This window comes from Pleurodeles waltl, chromosome 4_2, assembly GCF_031143425.1.
Source record: "Pleurodeles waltl isolate 20211129_DDA chromosome 4_2, aPleWal1.hap1.20221129, whole genome shotgun sequence".
NCBI classification, from domain to species: domain Eukaryota; kingdom Metazoa; phylum Chordata; class Amphibia; order Caudata; family Salamandridae; genus Pleurodeles; species Pleurodeles waltl.
In genome coordinates this window covers 741,725,933-741,746,155 of record NC_090443.1, presented here as the reverse complement: position 1 = coordinate 741,746,155, position 20,223 = coordinate 741,725,933, and the positions used below count along the sequence as shown (strand labels likewise).

General features: G+C 45.0%; 1 protein-coding gene across 2 annotated transcripts in view; it reads right to left on the bottom strand.

The window, feature by feature from the left end:
- Positions 1 to 20,223, bottom strand: part of FNBP1L (formin binding protein 1 like) — a 445,620-nt gene that overhangs the window by 189,776 nt on the left and 235,621 nt on the right. For both annotated transcript variants that reach the window (XM_069232381.1, XM_069232380.1), the window contains exons 5-6: positions 19,126 to 19,188; positions 2,505 to 2,609 (exon numbers count right to left, since the gene is read on the bottom strand). In XM_069232381.1, coding sequence (XP_069088482.1) covers positions 2,505 to 2,609; positions 19,126 to 19,188 — 168 coding nt within the window. The remainder of the gene's footprint in view (positions 1 to 2,504; positions 2,610 to 19,125; positions 19,189 to 20,223) is intronic.

Below are 20,223 nucleotides of genomic sequence, written 5' to 3'. Positions count from 1 at the left end.
CAAAATGATGAATTTAGTAATGCTTTTTTTTTTTTTTTTACTCTTATAACCACCAGTTCACAGGCTCACACACAATAGAGCAGGCAGGTTTATTATCATCAGAAGAATCCAACTATGTCCATGAAGATTAGGCCGGGGTGGCATAATTACAATCCAGTGACTGATAGTTACCAGTCTGGGGCTTTCATGTGACAAGCATTCTGGGTACTGTAGTCTTGGTTTGTTTTCATTGAATTAATTAGACTAACACACACTATGGCGATGATGTGCGGGTTTAAACGTAAGAGTGGAAAGAGTATCTTTGATAGCATGGAGCGACGGTCCCCCGGCCCTGTGCTTTCCTCATACAAACAGACAACACAGATTGTTTTGGCCCCTTCCTGTTGCTGTATTCTTTATTGAACAGAACATGCAGCGTAACAACAATGGAAGAGGTGCAGTGTTTAAATGCAAACCTTTAACATTAAAAAGCTGTATACTTGTTAAGATATACTTTTTTTTTCTATCGAACAGACACCAACACTCTCAATAATGAGTTTTTATTTCAACATCCAGGTGCCACCCTTTAACCTGCCATAGACATTATTTTTTTTTTAAATGAAGTATTTTTAGACGGATCTGCCTGGCTGCTGTGCCAGTTCCAGAAGCAAAGGTGGCACCTGTGCTCATGCAAGGTGCAGCCATGCGCAGTAACTTCGTTCTTTCTCCCCCTCCTCCACACAGGTCTGGGATTTCCCCAGAGGATACGTATTCTTTTGAGTCCATAGCTTGGAATTGTTTTGGGGCGCCATTGTCTGTAAACAAGAGGTGCTTCCCAAGGCCGACCTAGAGCTTGGGGTCTGTGGCATGGCTTGACTATTTCCACCTGGCAATCAAGATGCGAGGACACGCTCTCAGTACATTTCACCCTCTGCACTAGTTTAATGCTTTACACCAACCCAAAGTGCTGTTGGGATTGGCTGGAACACCGGCTGTGACTGTTTAACCACTCAAAGACTGCACTGGCTTCCAATGACCAAGTGTTAAATACAGGGCTCTTTAATAATTCATCTGAGTTGACGGACAGCCCAGGATTGAAGCATGTAACCCCCTTACTATTCTTAGGCTCCTACACAAGGGCTGGCCAGAAATTCCTAGAGATTAAAAAAAAAAAAAAAAGGACAAAATATATTCAGGCAAACTTCCCCAGGTAATCGGGTGCTAGATGGTGGCATTACTTTCCAGATTAGATGATGAAGGCAAGAGAGTTCGGCCACTTCAAGAAAAGATTAAAAACAGGGCAATTTTAGGAGCATGTAAGGATGTAAGAATGGAGTGGGGTTTTTAGACAGCGCCTGGATAGCCATGAGCTTTAGTGCCCTATACAGCCATTTGACTCGACTTTGCACAATATATTCTTATATCACGAAGCTGAACTTCACTAAATTTAAAATGTTATATTGGTGAACAGTGACACCCTACCAATTTACGTCAAGCAAAATCAGCTATTCACATAAGCAGTGAAGTAACCAGAAAGATGGAAGTTAAGGAGCTCTTTATGAAAACTCTAGACTGTCAATGCAAACAGCAACTAGGGCGCACTCCATCTCTTCGCAGCAACTAAGGCTAACAAAACCCACTCTGCTTTTAACCTATTTTACTGAACCAGTGCTGGTTGTTCTGGGCTATCAGCTGATTGACAGCAAGCACCGAAGGTATCCATGTATTTACTTAGAGTCTCGAGCCAATCTAGCTATGCATTACTGGATTATACAGAATTACATCCAGAGGACTCTAGAAAGGTGCTTCAAAGGACTGCAAAACAGGTCTTGTTTGTTAACAGAGATACTGGAACGTTCAGCATCATTACTAGATCTCGGCTACTATCAGAGACGTGCAGTTTCCAATACATATTCTGAGACTGGGAACACAGAAGCTTTGGTTCTGCCCCTTTACCTAATTGGATGGTTTTGTCTACCTCACGTCCTTGCTCCCGATTTGATGGCTTTCCTGCCTATGCTCCCTCTCTCTCCCCTGCTTCCTCTAGTCCCCCCTCTCCAGCCCACTCACCAACTTTGTTTACCCCCCCATGCACTGACAGTCATGTTTTTTGACCACTTAAAATGCCTACCTAGGTATAAGCATTGCATGTACATGCTGTGGGCATCTTTAAATATCTTTGTTTTACTTTCACAAATCACACTCCGAGTTGGCCACCATGGGTGCGTTCGCATCCAGGACGGCTGTCTTCAAACAGGAATAGTAAAAAAAAAAAAAAAAAAAACTTTTAAATATGGTCACCTTGTATGTGCGTGCCTCTGTGGCAGCCAACGTAGAAAGCATTTTAGTCTATTTCTACAAATAAAGATTGCCAACGCGTAACTATGTACATTCGTAGCAGCCAGCTAGGATGAAAAAAGCAAACATGAAGCTAATTGGTTTTAATATGGCTCAGTATTATTAACTTTACCAACGCTGGTTTCTTTATTCCTTAATTGGAAGTTATTCGCCACAAATAAGCTTACTTTGTCCACATCTGCCTTCGTTGTATTGCTGTCGTTGTCCAGTCGTTCATATGTTTGCTGTGCCTTTTCTGCTTCTCTACATTCTCTTTCAAACTTCTTTTTACTCTGTTTAAAAAAAAAAAATTAAAAAAAATAATAAAAAAAAAAAAAATCAGACATGCAGAGCAGTTAATTCAAATACAATATTTGAGCAACACAATAGTGCACCTGCCTCTTTTACTTTTAAATTCCATTTTCTTCACTCATTCACATTTGCTACAGTTCCTTTCATACCAAACGTTAGGAACTGCCGCCATTTTTACCCTGCTGTACAAGCAGCAAAAGCAAATTAAAAAATACTAAAGAAAGATCAATTATCCTATTTTGTGCTCCAGAAAATCTCATAGAAGATGGCGATTTTCTTGGACTGAAATAGTCGGATTTTCTGCGTTGAATATGCTAAACAAAATTAAGGGCCTGATTAAGTCCTTGGTGGATGGGATACTCCGACACAAACAGGACGGTTAATCCGCCCGACGTTTTACAAGTTCCAAAGGGTATAATGGAACTTGTAAGACAGCGGACAGGATATCTGTCAGGTTCGTGATGGAGTATCCCATCTACCAAGGTCATAATCCAGCCTTAAATCTTTTACCACACAGTGCATTGCTCTGCCTTCCATGGCTCCACCCTCTAAGTAGAGCCCTTTCCCTGGCTCCTCTGAACTCCTGACCCCTGTCAGAAGTTCGAGGCCCTCCTCCACCCACAGGATTCTGCCTGCACCTCATGCCTGGTGTCTATAGTGGGAGAGCTCTGCTTTCCTACTAGGCTACCTTCTGCCTCTGCCTCCTTTTCTCTGCTTTGCTCTCTGCTCCACTACTGTCCCTTAGTGCTCCTTATCCTCGTTTCTCTCTCACTCCAGTCTCTCTCACTTTCGCCCCCCCCCCTCCCTCATCGCTGCTGCTGCTGCCCCCGCGGTCCCGCCCCCTTTTCGGCACCACACCGTTTTTCATCCCCCTCCCGCCTCCCGCCTCCCAGCTGTCCTCTCCTCCCCCCCACCTCCCCAATTAATGACGGCCACTGGCAAGCTGAAGGCAAGCGTGTCTGTGCCCATCCGCACTTGTACCCCTGGCTCCTGCCCCCCCCCCCCCCACCGCCGCCACGCACGTCTTCACTACGACGCCACCACCCTCCGTGCCCTCAACACCCGCCGCTCTACCGCCTGCCTTCAGGCCTCCCCGCGGACCCTTCTCCTGCCATAATTGCACTTTCACCAGCCTCAACACCAACGACCCACCCACCAAGGCAGGACGCAACCATCTCAGATGTATCCTCCTCAACACCTCCTCCGTCCACAAGCACACAGTAGAATTATGGAATCTACTTGACTCAGCCTCCCCAGACATCGCCTTCCTGACCGAGACCTAGATGAACCCCTCCTCAGCACCTGACATCGCCATATCCATCCCGGACGGCTACAAGATCACCCGCAGGGACCGCTCCAACAAGCCAGGAGGAGGCATTGCCATCATTCACAATAACACCCTCAGGATCACAACCAACACCGAAGACACCCTCAGCACCATCTAACTCCTGCACTTCCAAATCCACACTGACCCAAACACCACCCTCTGAGGGACCCTCGTCTACAGGCCCCCGGCCCACGACAGCAGTTCAGCGACTCCATTACTATCATCATCAGCACGCACGCTCTCGCATCCACTGACTACATGCTCCTCGGAGACTTAAACTTCCACCTCGAGAACACCAACAACAACAACCCCGCCACCCTGCTCGACAACCTCTCCAACCTCGGCCTCAAACAGCTCGTCACGTCACTAACCCACACCGCAGGACGAACACTCAACCCTATTTTCTCCGCCAGCAATCACGTCTCTTTCAGCCACACCACCGAACTCCACTGGACAGACCACTGCTGCATCCACTTCTCCGTCAAGAAAACCACAACACACCACCACCCACAACGGATCCCCCACCGCAGTTGGAATAAGGTCACTGAAGACCAACTTATTGTGGCCCTCTCCCAGAACCCACCCATCAACACCACCAAGAATGAACACTGATGCAGCTTTCTTAACTTCAGGCAATGGGTCAACACCTGTGTCAATACTCTCGTCCCAGTCAAGAATCCCTCCAATAGACACACCGACAGAAAGGCCTTCTGGTTTACCGCCGATATCCACGAATCTAAGCAAAGCTGCCGAAGACTCGAAAGAAAGTGGCGCCAAGATCAGACTCTGGACAACCAAACACCCTTCAAAAACGCCATCCGCAGACACCACCAACTCACCTGAGCCGCCAAAAGAACCGTCTTCAAAGACCGAATCAACAACAATGCACATAGCCACAAGGAGCTCTTCAACGTCGTGAAGGAACTCTCCAACCCCAGCTCCAACGCCAACGCCAACGACATCCCGCCATCCCAAGACCTCCTTGACTCCCTAGCCTCCTACTTCCAGCGCAAGACTGCAGACATCCACGACAGCTTCAGCACCCAGACCCCAACCCTGGCAACCACCAAAACCACAGATTCACCTCCGACCAACCTCCTGCTCTCCTGGACCTTCGTCAACAACACCATCAAAAACATGAACACCATCAACTCCTAATCTCCATCTGACCCCTGCCCTCACCACATCCTCAACAAAGCAAGCTCCGTCATCGCACCCCAGCTAAGGAAGATCATCAACAGCTCCTCAGAGTCCGCCACCTTCCAGGAGAGCTGGAAACACGCCAAGATCAACGCCCTCCTCAAAAAACCCACGACGGACCCAAAGGACCTAAAAAACTTTCGGCCTATCTCCCTGCTCCCCTTCCTGGCAAAAGACATCGAGAAGGCAGTCAACAGACAACTAACACGCTTCCTAGAGGAGAACTGCACCCTGGACCCTTCCCAATCCAGATTCCGCAGCAACCACAACACCGAAACTGCCCTCATCGCCGCCTCCAACATAATCAGAACCATACTGGACAGCAGCAAAACCGCGGCCCTTTTCCTCCTGTACCTCTGGGCCGTGTTCGAGAGCGTCTGCCACCACACCCTACGCTCACGACTCAGCAATGCTGGAATCCGTGGCAGAGCTCTGGACCTGTCTCCTCGGCAGAACCCAGAGAGTCCGCCACCCCCCATTCCACTCGGAGGCCACCAAAATCATCTGCAGCATACCCCGGGGTTCGTCTCTCAGCCCAACCCTCTTCAACATCTACATGGCCCCGCTCGCTAACATCGCCCGATCCCACAACCTCAACATCATCTCATACACCGACAACACCCAGCTGATCCTCTCCCTCACCAAGGACTCTGCCAAGACCTACCTCCACAAAGGAATGAAGGCCCTCGCCAAATGGATGAAGAGCAGCTGCCTCAAACTCAATTCTGACTAGACCGAAGTCCTCATTTTTGGCTCCAGCCCCTCCACATGGGATGACTCCTGGTGTCCTGCCACTCTCGGAACCGCTCCGACTCTCACCGACCACGCACGCAACCTAGGATTCATCCTGGACCCCTCACTATCCATGACCCAGGAAGTCAATGCCATCTCCTCCTCCTGCTTCAACACCCTCCGCATGCTCCGAAAGATCTACAAATGGATAACCCCCAAAACCAGAAGAACAGTCACCCAAGCCCTCGTAAGCAGCAAACTGGACTAAGGCAATGCCCTCTACGCAGGTACCATGGCTAAACTCCAGAAGTGGATGCAACGCATCCAGAACGCCTCTGAACGCATCATCCTGGACATCTTCTGCCACTGCTACATCACAGACCACCTGAAAAACCTGCACTGGCTCCCAGTCAACAAGAGAATCACCTTCAAACTCTTCACCCACCCTCACAAAGCACTGCACTACACCGGACCAGAATACCTCAACAGACTCCTCTCCTTCTAAACCCCGACCTGGCATCTTCGCTCCGCTGACCTCGCAACCATCCCACGCGTCCGCAGAACTACAACCGGCGGCAGATCATTCTCACACCTCGCCACCAAAACGTGGAACACTCTTCCCTCCCACCTGCGCCAGATCAAAGACCTCCTTATCTTCAGGAAACTTCTCACGACCTGGCTGTTTGAGCAGTAGCAGCACCCCCCCTCCCCTCTTCAGCACCTTGAGACCCTCACAGGAGAGTAGTGCGCTTTACAAATCCCTGATTGATTGAAGAAGCATTTGAAAAATGGAGGAATCAAATGAAACCGTTACAAATATAATTAACAAAATTATCTACTGTGCAGGGGCTCCCACCTCAGTGCGCATGTATGTTTGGCCGGCAGCCTCAGGCCAACAGTTACAATGGGTATGGGTAGACACGGTGCTCCATCCTTCGAGTCCTACTACCTTGTGGTACAACTCCAATGTGTATCCCACTGGTTGGTGGGAACGAACCTATATGAAACTAGTACCGGAAATGGACCTCCTCCCCTTGATGCTCTGTGGAAGCTCTTACAACCCACAGTCAATGTGCACCATTCCTGATCCTTACACATCTTCGTAGCCTGAAAGTTCCTCACCAGGATCTTCCAATTGGCACCACACGTGGGCCCCTACTCCGCCACTATCCCCTCAAGTGGCTACCACGATTCCCAGGATCCTTCACATCCAACCACCTGTCCGCATGGCTCGAACAATCCATAGAGACTGTGGGTAACCTCTTTCAAAACTACTACCTACTCACATTAGACCAACTGCGCCAAGACTACAACATTCTCCCGAGCCAGTTCCTCCTTTATAGACAACTAATGCCAATGTTCTGGGCACTGTGGCACACATAGGAATAAAGGCCCTCAGCATCATACATACTCTGTGTACCATGGGGGGCAGGGCACCACCAGGTAATGTGGTTTTATAAAGCTGCCAGGAAACACACGGGGAGACCCCTAGCACATCACCACAAAACATGGAAGGATGACCTGACGCATCCCCTGTATGACACTGAATAGAACATGGCCCTAGCATCTCCCGAAAGAAACTCTTGTAATGCACGATTAAAGAACATCCAAAACATGATAATAAATAGAGCTTATATCATGCCCTCAAAATTATACCATATCTTCCACACAGCACACCTAAAATATCAAGATGCCAGTCCCAAATGGCCAATCTTCAACGTGTTATGGTTGTGCCATAGTATTACCCACTTGTGACAATACACTTTACCTCAAAAACTATCACAGCGCCACCTACGATGAACACCTGGGAAGAAAATGCCTTGGGAATTTTTAAATGGGGAGGAATCAAAGTGCAGGCACACTTTGCCAACCTCGCTCTACTAATGGTTAAGCGTATCTTCGTCCTACATTGGTGAGTCCAACAACCTCCAGTGATTTCCCAAAGGTAAAGAGCACTCCTCCGTTGGGGGAGGCCGAGAGCACTGCCCTACATTGGGAAGAAGTCGGGTATCTTCGTATGCAAGCCATAGCTGCAGCCTGGGACACCATCTTTATTTAACTTTAATAAATGACTTGAGTAGACCCCCTTTACATGAGCGCCCTTCATCAATGTATTCCCACTGTTGTGCCCCACCAAACCCACGGCTCCTTCCTATTTCCCCACTGTATGCTGTGAGCCTCCTCTCCCTGATCTCTATGGAGAGGAAGACTCAACTGCTACCACCTAAGACACTGCCACTCTAGGGAACATCCCGGCCACACTCATCTCTCCTTTAATGCCCCCTTTCTCCTCCAGCTTTGTTTAGAGAATCACACATGGTATCTCTTAACATGGAGCCACCGGGCCCAGCCCCAATCTAACCTTCACGAGTTAAAGCAACATCCCTATGAAAGGTTCCCCGATGATGGACATACCATAATGTTGCGGCTCATGTATCTAGATGCTCAAACTTTAGTAATGTATAACCTAGAATTCATGTTTCTTTGAGTATTCCTAATAATGCCCAAACTGCTTTTCATGATTGTACATTTTCCTTTTCAGCACTGCTATGATAGTGCCTATTATTTTAATGCTTAAAAGCCTCCCAAAAACGAATTTACAAAAAAACAAACGGGAGCTACCTTATCACCAGAAAAGACTACAGTAGCATTTAAGGTGACAAAGTTATTTCCGATTATCAAACTCGTGGATATCTTACCAATATAAATTGGGACTGGAAACAGTTTATTTATAGTTTTGTATAGTGCGTACAAAACCCAGTGGGTGTCAGACCACTTTTCATAAGTGGCAGGACCAATGTCCGAAGGAAAAAAAAACAAGCAGAAGAAATAGACAAAGTACAGTTACTATTAAAAAATAGATTCAGCAAATGCGCTGTTTAAATATACATTATACAGCCACTACACAGAACAGCATCCAGCAATAAATGTAGAATTGAGTGAACCAGTAATCCATACATGAAGCAAAAGCACTGATCACACATGCACAGCAGGCCCGGTGTCCCGGAGACCATCCAGCACAGAGTATGGTTTGAAAGGGCGGTCGTATGCTCCTCCTAGACTACTGAGCCACCAGCTCCAGAAATGTTGCATTTGAATTGGTCTAATCTAGAAGTTATGACTAGATTTTGCTTGAAATAGGGCACAGCTGGAATAGTAGCGTTTTTGTATCTGCTTTGATGATGTCATGAAGGGGATTAGCTGTAGTAGCAGGTGGAATGGGTTTTTACATCTTTAGTGCACTTGGTGTAAATGTTAGAGGGTCCTTTTCTTTCCGCAGATCGGGAGTCCAAGCCAGAGTACGCGGGGGCTGTGCAGTTTGCACGGACTTTCTGAGGCAGCCAGTTTGTTAGAAGTGTAAAATGAAGAGTTTTATGAACGGCAGAGGTTACAGAATGCTTCAGCCTTCAGTCGGCAACCAGTTCATGATTAGGGTACTGTGATCAAAGATCGGGGTGACGGAAACCAGTCTGGCTGCACCCCGGAGTGCTGGTTTCAGGGGAGCGCGATCTAGCTTGGGGTCTTTCCGGACCAGAGGGTTTCCATAGTGCAATCTAGACCGCACAAAACTCGGTCCCTTGCTTAAAGTTTTATTCACCTAGTTCAAATTAGACGTATGTAGCATCAAATCTTTTCTGAGCTCCTTTTGCTAAGTAGTTAACATGGGTTTCTAGACAGATTTGTGTCCGGCAAGAACATTAATGACAACCTAGGTACTGAAACCATTCAGACAGGATTGAATCAGATTGTGCAACTCGGGGTCAAAATCAATACTATTTGAGTTTAGACTTAGTTTGTGCTGATTCTTTGTCATCCATGGCTGATTTTCCCAAGGTCTGTGCTAGATAAACAATGTCTTTTGGAGATGTTACTTTAAGTAAAGCGGCGTGTCGTTCGGATACAATTGGAAAGAGTTGTTGGAGACTGACAGAAGACAGCCAGGGGCCCCATGTACAAGTTGAAGAGACTGGGTGAGACTATGGAACCTTCAAAAGAGAGATTAAGAGCAGTGCTTAATTTGAGCCAGTGGTAGCCACCGGCACTTATTTTGGGGGATTGGCCTTTCACACCACACATTTCCATAGATCAAGAGAGGAAAAAACAAACATTGGAAAGATGGAGGAAGAGAAAGACGTCAATCACAAAGGAGGGATTCATGAGCCTGCAAGAGTGAGATAAAGAAATAGGTTGTGGCTGGTAGTGAATTAAAGTGATGAGGGGGATTTAAGGCTACCGTCCTTAGAATTCCTCATGCAGATGTGAGTTGCGGGATTCTGAGCACAGCTTCCGGCACTTGTACCTTCTATTACAAATTAAGCACTGGTTAAGGGTTGAATGCAGTTTATGGTTTGACAGCGTTTATCAAAGCAAGAAGTAAATCAGCTACGGACCAGCCCACTAATTCCCACACTCAGTGTGGATCTTAAAAGGTTTGTGAGGATGGTTAACCACATCAAATGCCTTAATGTGATACATTTCCTTTACCAAGGATGGGGACTGTGTCTTCAACAATCTAGAGCATTGTAGTCTCTGTGCTGCAGCCACCTTAGAATCTGATTGGCAGTTATCAAGAAGGTAGATTCATTGACTAACTATTTGAGTGGTTTTTAAGTGCAGCTCTCAAAGACTTTGAGAAGGAATAATAAAGAGCAGACATTGAATGGTAGTTCATATTTTTGGAGTCAGTATCTTTTTCAGAAGTGGTAACTTGGCCTACTTTGAGGCTACCCCTAAAAGGGTGCGTTTATCAGGTTGACCCAGAATAGCAGTACAGAAATGCTGATTCAAAGGTTAGGGAAGTCTTTTCAAGGTCTTGATTTTGCAATTATATTGCAAAGATCCAATTGTCAGGTTTCTCTGAATTCCAACTAAATAGACCAGTATTTCGATCTTGAATCAGAGATTGTAGGCGAAGATTGGGTCAGGGCCAGGGAGTTTTCAATCCTGTCTTTTAAAAATGGGGCAAACTTTTCCAAATGTATCTCCGAGATACTATTAAGCATGGCACTGAATACTAAATGTGCTGTTTCTTTGATAAGGTCAACAGTAAATTTTGATTTTTTTTTAGCAAGGTTTATCTTTAAACATATAAAGAAAGATTTGGCCTCAAATACTTTTTGGCACACTTTTTAAACTCTTTAATCCTGCAATGGTGAGGCCCTGCTTATCAAACACAGAAGAGGACAGTAGATTCATAGTTTCTTAGAAGGTCAGTGATATCGGTGTATGAAAGGCATGAATACGATCACTTGGGTCTAAGGAGTTTGTGGTTGCAAAACATTGATTGAAGTGAATTTCTACACATTTGACAGGAAAGAGGAGCTTGGAGGGATGAATATCTGCCCTTAAAAATGGTGGTGAACTGCATTGGATTCTGGAGCTGGAAGCCTATCCAGAGTGGGGAGATGGCCTGTGGCATCCGTTCAATGAAAGGACAAGGCTTCTGAAAAATCTTGGTGTCAATACCAGTGATTTTAGCAAAACTCGAGAAACCCCTTCTGCATTAGAGTATGGCGTTAGACCTCACATCAATTTTCATGTTTAAACGAGGCCTACTGGTGCATCTGGACTCCATATATGCATATATTTTTCTGTTTTGGTATTCTTCAATGTTATATAGCGTGAACACATTGGTGCCCCTTATATAATATTACATTACGCAAAGTAATTTTATTAGAAACACAGGAAATTAAATGATTTGCCCAGAATACAAGAGTGATGAGTCAACGCTGGGACTTGAACCTAGTTCCCCACATTCAAAGTTGCCCGCTTTGGCCATTAGGCCACATCAATAATTCTCAATGTGTCTTAAAGTCATAAACAAGATGTATGGTTACGCGAGTTCATGTATAGTGTGCACATTCTGTTAAAATGGCTTTGTGAAATAAAAAAAAAAACAGCAGCAACAAATAGTGGAATGCTCACTCGGGAGTCCTGGTTGGGAATACTTTGAAGGGTTTGTTTAAAACAAAACTTAGGGACACCCTTCAGCACTTTTGCGCTGGTGCACAAACAGGACTAATCATTTTAACCATTATTTATATACAGACCAAGACTTTCAGGACTCACCAAAAATCTGCTTGCAACCCACTAGTAGATCCTTACCCAGTTTGGGAAACATTGCTCTAGTCTAGGAGAACAGGAGAGTTGTTCGGGGCAATCAAACTGTACTTAAATATATGCAGGGATGTGGACTCAGGTGAGGTGCTATAGCAGTGGAAGGTAAAGACTATAAGAGATCTCGGCTCCAGCATGTATGGGGTAGGCCTACATTTGTGGACTAGCTCTAGATCATCCGGTATGGGTTTATTTCAGGTTGTTTGGGGGAGTGACTGCCGGGGGAGGAGGCAATATTGGATGAGGACAGTGAAAGTGGAGTGAGTAGGGGAGGAATGGGTTAGGAGAAGTAAAACGGAGGGAGGTTAGAAACACATTTGTAGGAAAAGGACCTGGGTCGTGACATACAGAACAAAAAGCTGGAGCTTTTTGTTTCCTATTTCTTATGGTGCCCATACAATGCCTCCTGTTTTGCATGCCTCAGCTGACCTGCTAATCAGGCCCCAGTGTATGTTTTCTCTCTTTAAAGTATCATGTTGACATGGTGAATTCCTGAATGGCAAAACTTTACTCCTTTGTAAGCCCTTAGTAAATTGTCCCTAGGGTACCCAGGGCTTAAGTGATAAAGGAGTCCCCAGGGCTGCAGCTCGAGGATTGTGCCACGCTAGGTGTCCCAGGCAACTTACTGATGGCAGGCCTGCCATTGCAGACTGCCAGAGCAGTGCAAACTGCTCAAGTTCGACTGTGCCCTCACCATGAGTGGCACAGTTCCATGCACTGCCTTACATATATGTCAGACTCTCCTAAGAAAAGGCCTCTGCAGCCCAGGAGGCAGGGTGCATTATATTTGAGGGGCAGGCTTGTAATCACAAGCTTATATGCCTCTATAGCCTCCTTTCCATTAAGGTAAACTATAAGTGCAGCCTGCTTGCTCCATTAACGTTCCGCCTAGAATTGTCAAGCTTGGTGTCAAACAATGAGCTGTCTCTCCCCTAACACAAATCTTGCGTTGAGAAACAGCTAGCATGCACCCAGGTGGTACACTAGAGGTTGCCCACCTGTTTGCCATGTTCCTTTGTGTTCTGGCTGATCAGTCCACGCTTTTCCCCGTGCTTGCTGCCACCAAGACAGAGTTCAGACCTCAGACCTCCTGCCGGGCAGCCTGGGTGCTCCCAGAGGTCAGAACAAAGGGCTCATTAGCTTGTGGCCAGGCAAGAAATTAGGTATGCAGGACATACACCCCCAGCAGACTGACCACACCACCAGGGTGAGCAGCCCATTCTGTGCACTAAAGTTAGATTTCTATCATTTTAGGAGTGCCAGAAAAGAGGGTTCTGGGCAGCTAAAGGTGACCTGTCCCACCGGATGTGGTCACCTCACGGGCAGATTAGCTGCAGGAGCTAGCTGCCCATTTCACTAGTCTCCACACCCCTAACTCCTCTAAATCCAGGATTTAAGGGACACCCCTGACACCAGAACCTCAGATTTGACGGACTAATTCCAAAGAAGGACACCAAGAAGCTCTGCATCACCAACAGCCGGACTCTGCCTACTGCTCCAAAGCAAAAGAGGGTGCTTCTGTCCCTGAGGCAAAAGACTGGGAACTGTGTGATTGACCTTTGCCCTTGGCTGAAACTCGTCACTCCTGACCAGAGGGACACCTGTGTAAGCCAGAAGCACCCTCAGTCTCCCTTGGACTGGTGGCACCAGTCCCCTACAAACTGCAGATAAAAAGATGCTCTGGAACCAAAGAATCACCGCCCATCCGGCCCGCCGATGGATCAACTTAATCCAGATGGTGAAGTGCATTGTGGGAGTCACAGTCCGGTCTTCCGCGAAGTTACATGCTATTCCCATACTTCCCTGGACCTCCAGACGTCTCCAAAGCACCTTGCTGTGCTCACCGCTACCAAGGCTTGTTGGTCACCAGCCAGGTGACTGCCCCCTTAACTGGGCGATGCAAAAGGAGAGCACTGCCCCATCACCTGTGACCACGTCAGCAACGACCCTACAGCTGAAGTTTTACATCTCCTTTGTCACAGCATAGTGTGGTTGGTAAAATCAACACCAGCACGAGCCCCATTCAGCAGGACAGACAGCCAGGACCACTCTGCACCCGGACCTCACCAACCTCATAGAAGTCAACTGACTGTTGTGGCCTGGTCCCAGGGCCAGCACCAGCTTAATCCTGGAAGGGTTCCCCACAGCTCGACCTCCAGGTGGTTGTTTGTCACCAGTGGGAACCCTGCCACTGACTTCAACAAGTGTCCCATGCAGCACCACGGACAGCCATGACAAATCTGCACCCAGACTCCACTGGCCAGGTAAAACTGCCCTGATCTGGTCCCCAGGGACTGCACTAGCTTAACCTCCCAAGGGTTCCATGTAACTCGTCTTAAGTGCATTTTTGCAACATATGGTATTCTTGCCATTGACTTCAATGCAACAATAAGTGCCATTTCTGCAGTGATTCTCTACTGCTTCTAAAATAGGTATCCTTGATTCTACTGTACCTGTACTGTTTGTTTTGGTGTCTAAATTCCTATAAAAATAAGCTCTATTTTTATAAACTGGTGTTGGACGTCTTGTAAGTCATGTCAATTACTTATTGTCCATGTTTGTACTGTGAAATACTTAACACATGTTCCTCCAAGTAAATTCTGACTCATCTTTGCCACATTACCAAGACTGAGCTAAAGATTTACTAGTGTGAATCCAAGGACCATCTTTGGGGTATAATGAGAGTATCACATGGTGTGGACTAACCCCCACGCCACATAATACTCCACTTTTCTACACCTAATTAAAAACTGGCAAACCAAGTCTAATCCTTTCTTATGTATGATTATATATGTACTTAGAATTACTACTGAAATCTTATGATACAGAGACATCAAAACGTCAGTATTTTTGCTCAGGATGGGGATTAATACATTTTGTTTTTTTCAGCTGTTCACATTTTAAATTTTGCATGGAAGGCTTTCAGTTAACTTTTAGGGTTACTTTTACTCGCGACTGATAACTGGTGAACACGCAAATGGCTCATTTTTTCAATTGTCTGAAACAAGTTATTCAGAAAATTACCAGAAAATTTTAATTCCAAATAAAATATTTAAAATATAATAAGCACATTTAAGAAAAATAATTTGTAATACCCCTCGAGGTTTAAACAACCACCAGAAACAAGTGAGGAAAAATGATTTGTCTAGGGGGAATGGATTTTTAGTAACAGAACATTTCAAAGGATCTTTAGGAGACAACTGGTATGTAAAAAAAACAAGGAGATGGAATCATTCTAATACATATTACAACTAAAATGTTGCACCCATACTCATTGTTGTATTCAATGCATTTTTAAGACTGTTTAGTCTTGGGCACAAACTAAAAACTTTCCCATAATCAAATCTAGATTCCAGTGGCATGGTAGAACAGGTGAAGGAGCGCTGATGTCTGAGGCCTTCATTGCACTGGCTTCTTCTGCTTTTGGACCGTCAGTAACAATGTCGCGTGCTCACAGAATGTGCACCATTCGGATTTTCCTTTCCATACCACACCCAAGTAACTAGATGGAGTCTAGAGTATCCAGGTCCAGAGGTAAGAGCGCCCTGAGGCAGTGACGCCCACGGCAGATCACTGTCCAGACCAGAGTGCCAGCTTTGAACAGTAAACTCAATTTCCTACAGCTCAATCACCTGGCCAGGAGAGAGGCACTGGAACACAGGAGCCATGACTGACCCCATGGAGGAGTTTTGCAACTATTAGTAAAATAAAAAAAATATATATTTGAAATGCACAAGCTCTCAGAGCCCCAATGCTGTGCTCAAAACATCTATTTTAAAGACATTCCACCCTCTGCTCACCTGGAAGGAGTCCTTGTTTGTTTATCCTACTGAAAGACTTAGCGTGAATAAGTGGCTGCCTGGCACGTTGAACAGTGCTGTTGAATGTGCCTACATAGCTGGCAAACGGTCCCTTATATTAGGTGGCAGTTTCAGTGTCTTCTCACTTTTTAGCCAGCTTTAATTTTCATTACTCAATAATAATTACTGTTTCTTTTTATTAACATATGTAAGTACTTAAAAATGACTGCCAGGAATGTGATGCTGGATAAAAAAAAGGTATAACTGGCTGGAGGTATCATACAACCTGGTACCACTTAGCAGCTGCTCGCACCTATCTCTGCCAAGCTGGCCATGGTGTGCCCGATTTGTGAGGAGGGCCACCACGGAGGTTTTACCTGTTTGGAGAGAATTGGTCTGCTATTGTCCACACTGTTACTGTTCTGAGTAAGGGTGACTTAATGAGCTACTGCACCATGCAGGACTTTTTCGGTCTGGCCTAAAGACAGTTTTAGGTGTCTTGCCAGCCTCGTGTTTTCCACACAAAAAAAAAAATATCATACAAAAATACATCTACAGGGGCTCCCAATCATTCTTTCACCAGGGGTCAGTTGACATGTCAGACTATACTTCCTTCCCACCCCAGCAGAAGGTATAGGTGATCAGGCAAGCTCACACCAACCAACTGATGCATTCACTTTGAGTAGCTACATTTTGCCCTTGCACGTGTATAAATACACTTAAAAATAGTTTCCAAAAATAGAAATTGTTAGACACTTGCACTTCAAAATGACCGATAGTCCCTGTGTATAGTAATGTTACATGACAATTTTCATAACTCTTAAGACATTTATTGTAAAAACATTCATCTCCAACTATAAACCAGCTTCAGCATATTTATTTATCCTACTGAAAATGAACACAAGTTGTTAGAGAGCTAGAGTTATCTATGCAGATTTTTAAATTAAAGCCAAACACATCACTTTGTGATTGCCATATCAACCACTTGAGAGCCCTCTAATGATTATTTACTGAACTATGTCTTTCCTATTGGAGTGTTGTACCAGCATGTAGAAAACACTCCTCAACTCCAAAGGCAAAGTTGACACCCATCAAAACAAGCAGCCAAAATAAGCTATCTAAATGTAATTGTACTTAACAGTAAACAAAAGTTCCTATAAATAACAGGATATAATCAGGAACTTAAAAAAGAAAAACAAGAAATGTACGGAAATCTGTAATTTTTACTCATTATTATCAACCAGCTTGGGCCAGTAATTAATCCAATGGAAAACAAGCACAATGATTGAAACAGTAAAAGTGTGTATGCAAATGTTTATACTAATGCCACACACCCTTATCTTTGTGCAGGACATTTGAAGCAGTTGCTTCCGACTAGAGCTGGAACTCTATTAACGAGTGGAACTGCACCTTCAGGAAAATATTTTAATGCTTTTGCAGTTGACTTGTGAAAGACACTTCGTAAACGACTAGTGGAACTGCATGTAAGAATGTAAATGCCTATCAATCTGCCTGGATAAAACACCTAGTGACACCTAGTAAAACTTCAGGTTCATAAAAGAATTTCAAGGCTTTTGCACTGGACTAGAAAGAGACACCTAGTAATGATTTGTTAAACTCAGGCTTTATGAAAACATTTCATAGCTTTTGCATCTGACTCGTTGGGGACACCTAGTAATGACAGTGGGACTGCAGCTTCATGTAAGAATATGATGCTTTTGCATTTAAGGTGTCAGGGACACTTAGTAACAACTATTGGACCTGCAGCTTGATGTAAGAATTTCAGCACTTTTCCGTTTGACTTGAGGGACACCTAGTAACAACTTGTGGGGGTGCCCCTTCCCTAAAGAAAATAAATGATTTACCACCTGACTAAATAGGGTCTTGAGGAAATGCAGCTTTGGGTATGAATTTTTGAAGACTTAGCATTTGACTCAAGAGGGACCTCTAGTAAAGACTTGAGGAATTAAGTTGCAGTACTGATTCACCGGCATACACCAGCCCTGGTATATTTACTTATCCTATTGAAATCAAGCACAGTTTATTAGAGTTACAAAAGTGGATATGGACAGTTTATGTAAAAACCGCAGACCCTCAACTCTGTGAAGGACATTTGAAGCAGCAGCATCTAACTCAAGAGACATTCAGTAACAACATTAGTTAATGCAGCTCTGGGACAGGCTTTTTAGTTGCTTCTTACTCGAGAGGGACATCTAGTAAAGTTCTGAAGGGTCGCAGTCTTCCTAAAGACTTCACACTGTTTCTTCTGACTCAAAAAGGGCATGTAATAATTACTTGAGTCACTGAAGATTTGTGAAAGGCTAGACTGATTGGCTTTGCCAGTGCTTGTTTGTTAACTAGCCTTGCACTGCAGCTAGCTTCTTGTGCTGTATCAGTAATATGAGAGAGGCTGCCAAGGTTTTCACCACTGCTCTTCATGCTATGTGCTCGGGAGGTTTGCATAGCTGCAGCTCCCTTTTGGCAAGGAGGGGGAGAGGGGGCGAACAACCGTTTCCCATGTTTGTGCTTGTTTTGTGACTTATGTTTAGATGTTTACCTGTTTTGTTTAATACAGGCCTGCACACCTGCCCTGTACCTTTTTCGTGCATTAACTGCGTCCCTGATCTTTCACTTACTGCAAGATGCTTAACCACAGTTATTTATTTCCTGTGGTGGCATCAGGGTCAAATGTCATATGACAATTTCACCAAAATACAGAGGTCAGATTTCACTGGGATCAAAGAGCATGTAATGTTACAACTGCCACGTCTGCCATGTTGATGTATTATGTCCATGGCCCCGAGACTGCCCGGGCACACACATCTCTGCTTAAGGAGCTCAATTTACATAGCCCTTAATACAGGTTTACGTCTGTACACAGATTGGCCACGTCAAGTTTTACAATTACTACTTGAGCGAGCACGCACTGAACGCCAACTGCTTGAAATATAGGTTCATGGAAACTTGCTTCTTCTACAGCACTTTCATATACATACTGATCGAGAATGGGCATTTCAAGATCACGTACGCCAAGTCACGAGGGGCCCCGAAGTCTGTTTTCTTTACTTGTTTGGGGGCCCTTGCTTTACATAAATCTAGAACCTTTGCAACAAAATTCAGTCTGAGACTCTATGCTAAGACTGCACCATTTTCTAGGTCAGTCTAAGGGACTGCCTGCTAGAAAAACGTCACACTATACAGCAGGCCTGTTTTTAACTCCATGGACATCAGCTAAGAAACAAATCTGCAGTAAAATCTTGAAAACAAAGAAAACAATGATTAATTGGTACAAAACTATATACAACTCTAAACTCAACTCACGTTGTCCATATGTTTCCAACACATGTCTAGATACTGCTGCGCTTTCCGCCCCTCCTGGAGATGCTGTGAGACAAATATACACATTTTAATTGCAACAATCACATTAAACTAAACAAGATTACTAGTCACAGGCCAGATAAAACAGCAGCCTGGTACACTTAAGCTAATTACATACTAATTTATCAGTCTAGGCATCGCTACGTGTAATCCAATTCAACAACGCAAACCCAACATTTTCTGAAAATAGGTCAGGCTAATAGATTGCCTAGCCACATGAGCGAAGACACTCCTTACTTCCAAATGTGTAAGCAGGACTCCAACACTTGAATATTCCCATCACCTCTGCGTGCAGGAAGGTACCCAAAATGTTTTAATCCGTACAGCCAATGCTTTGACACCCTTATTCCACTGCCCTTCTGGGATGCTTTTTCTGCCCATCAGTTTTACCCCAGAAGCGCCGTGATATAAACGAAACCGTAGTCTAAACAGAGGGCGATGTAATACCCGACAGTGGTGTAATATGTGAGGGCAGTGTAATATCTGCACAGCCCTCAAGGTTCAGGTATACGCAAAGGTAAGTGACCTCACAACCTTAATTACAAGTACGAAGCAGGATACCACCTTTAATGTACAATCCAGTGTCAAACGGGGGATTGAAAGAGCTGAAACACAGCAGCAGCCTTTGAAGATAACCCTTACCTGGAATCAATACTTTTACCTGAATACACATTTGTTAGAAATGGCTATTACCTTGGGGTCCTCTGTGCAACATTTGCCCTTAATGAAATGAGGGGTTCTGGCAAGGAGTGCAGGAGGGGCCGCGGACTGGATTAAAGCAGGACATGAGGGTTGGCTGTGAGCGTGGATTGATGGTGAAGAATCGCTTTACCCCAGCGGCACGCAGTGTGGTAAATTCAGAGGAGAAGTTTGAAATCTCAGTATCCCCACTTACAAAACCAGAAGGAACCAGAAACAGGGCCTCAGATTTCTAGGAGCGCTATTTCATAACTGGTGGATATTGCAGAGTTGACAATGCTTTAGTCTGGACTGTCTGACCGTATACAGATTTCAGGCGGTCAAACCTGTTAATGCCTTTTC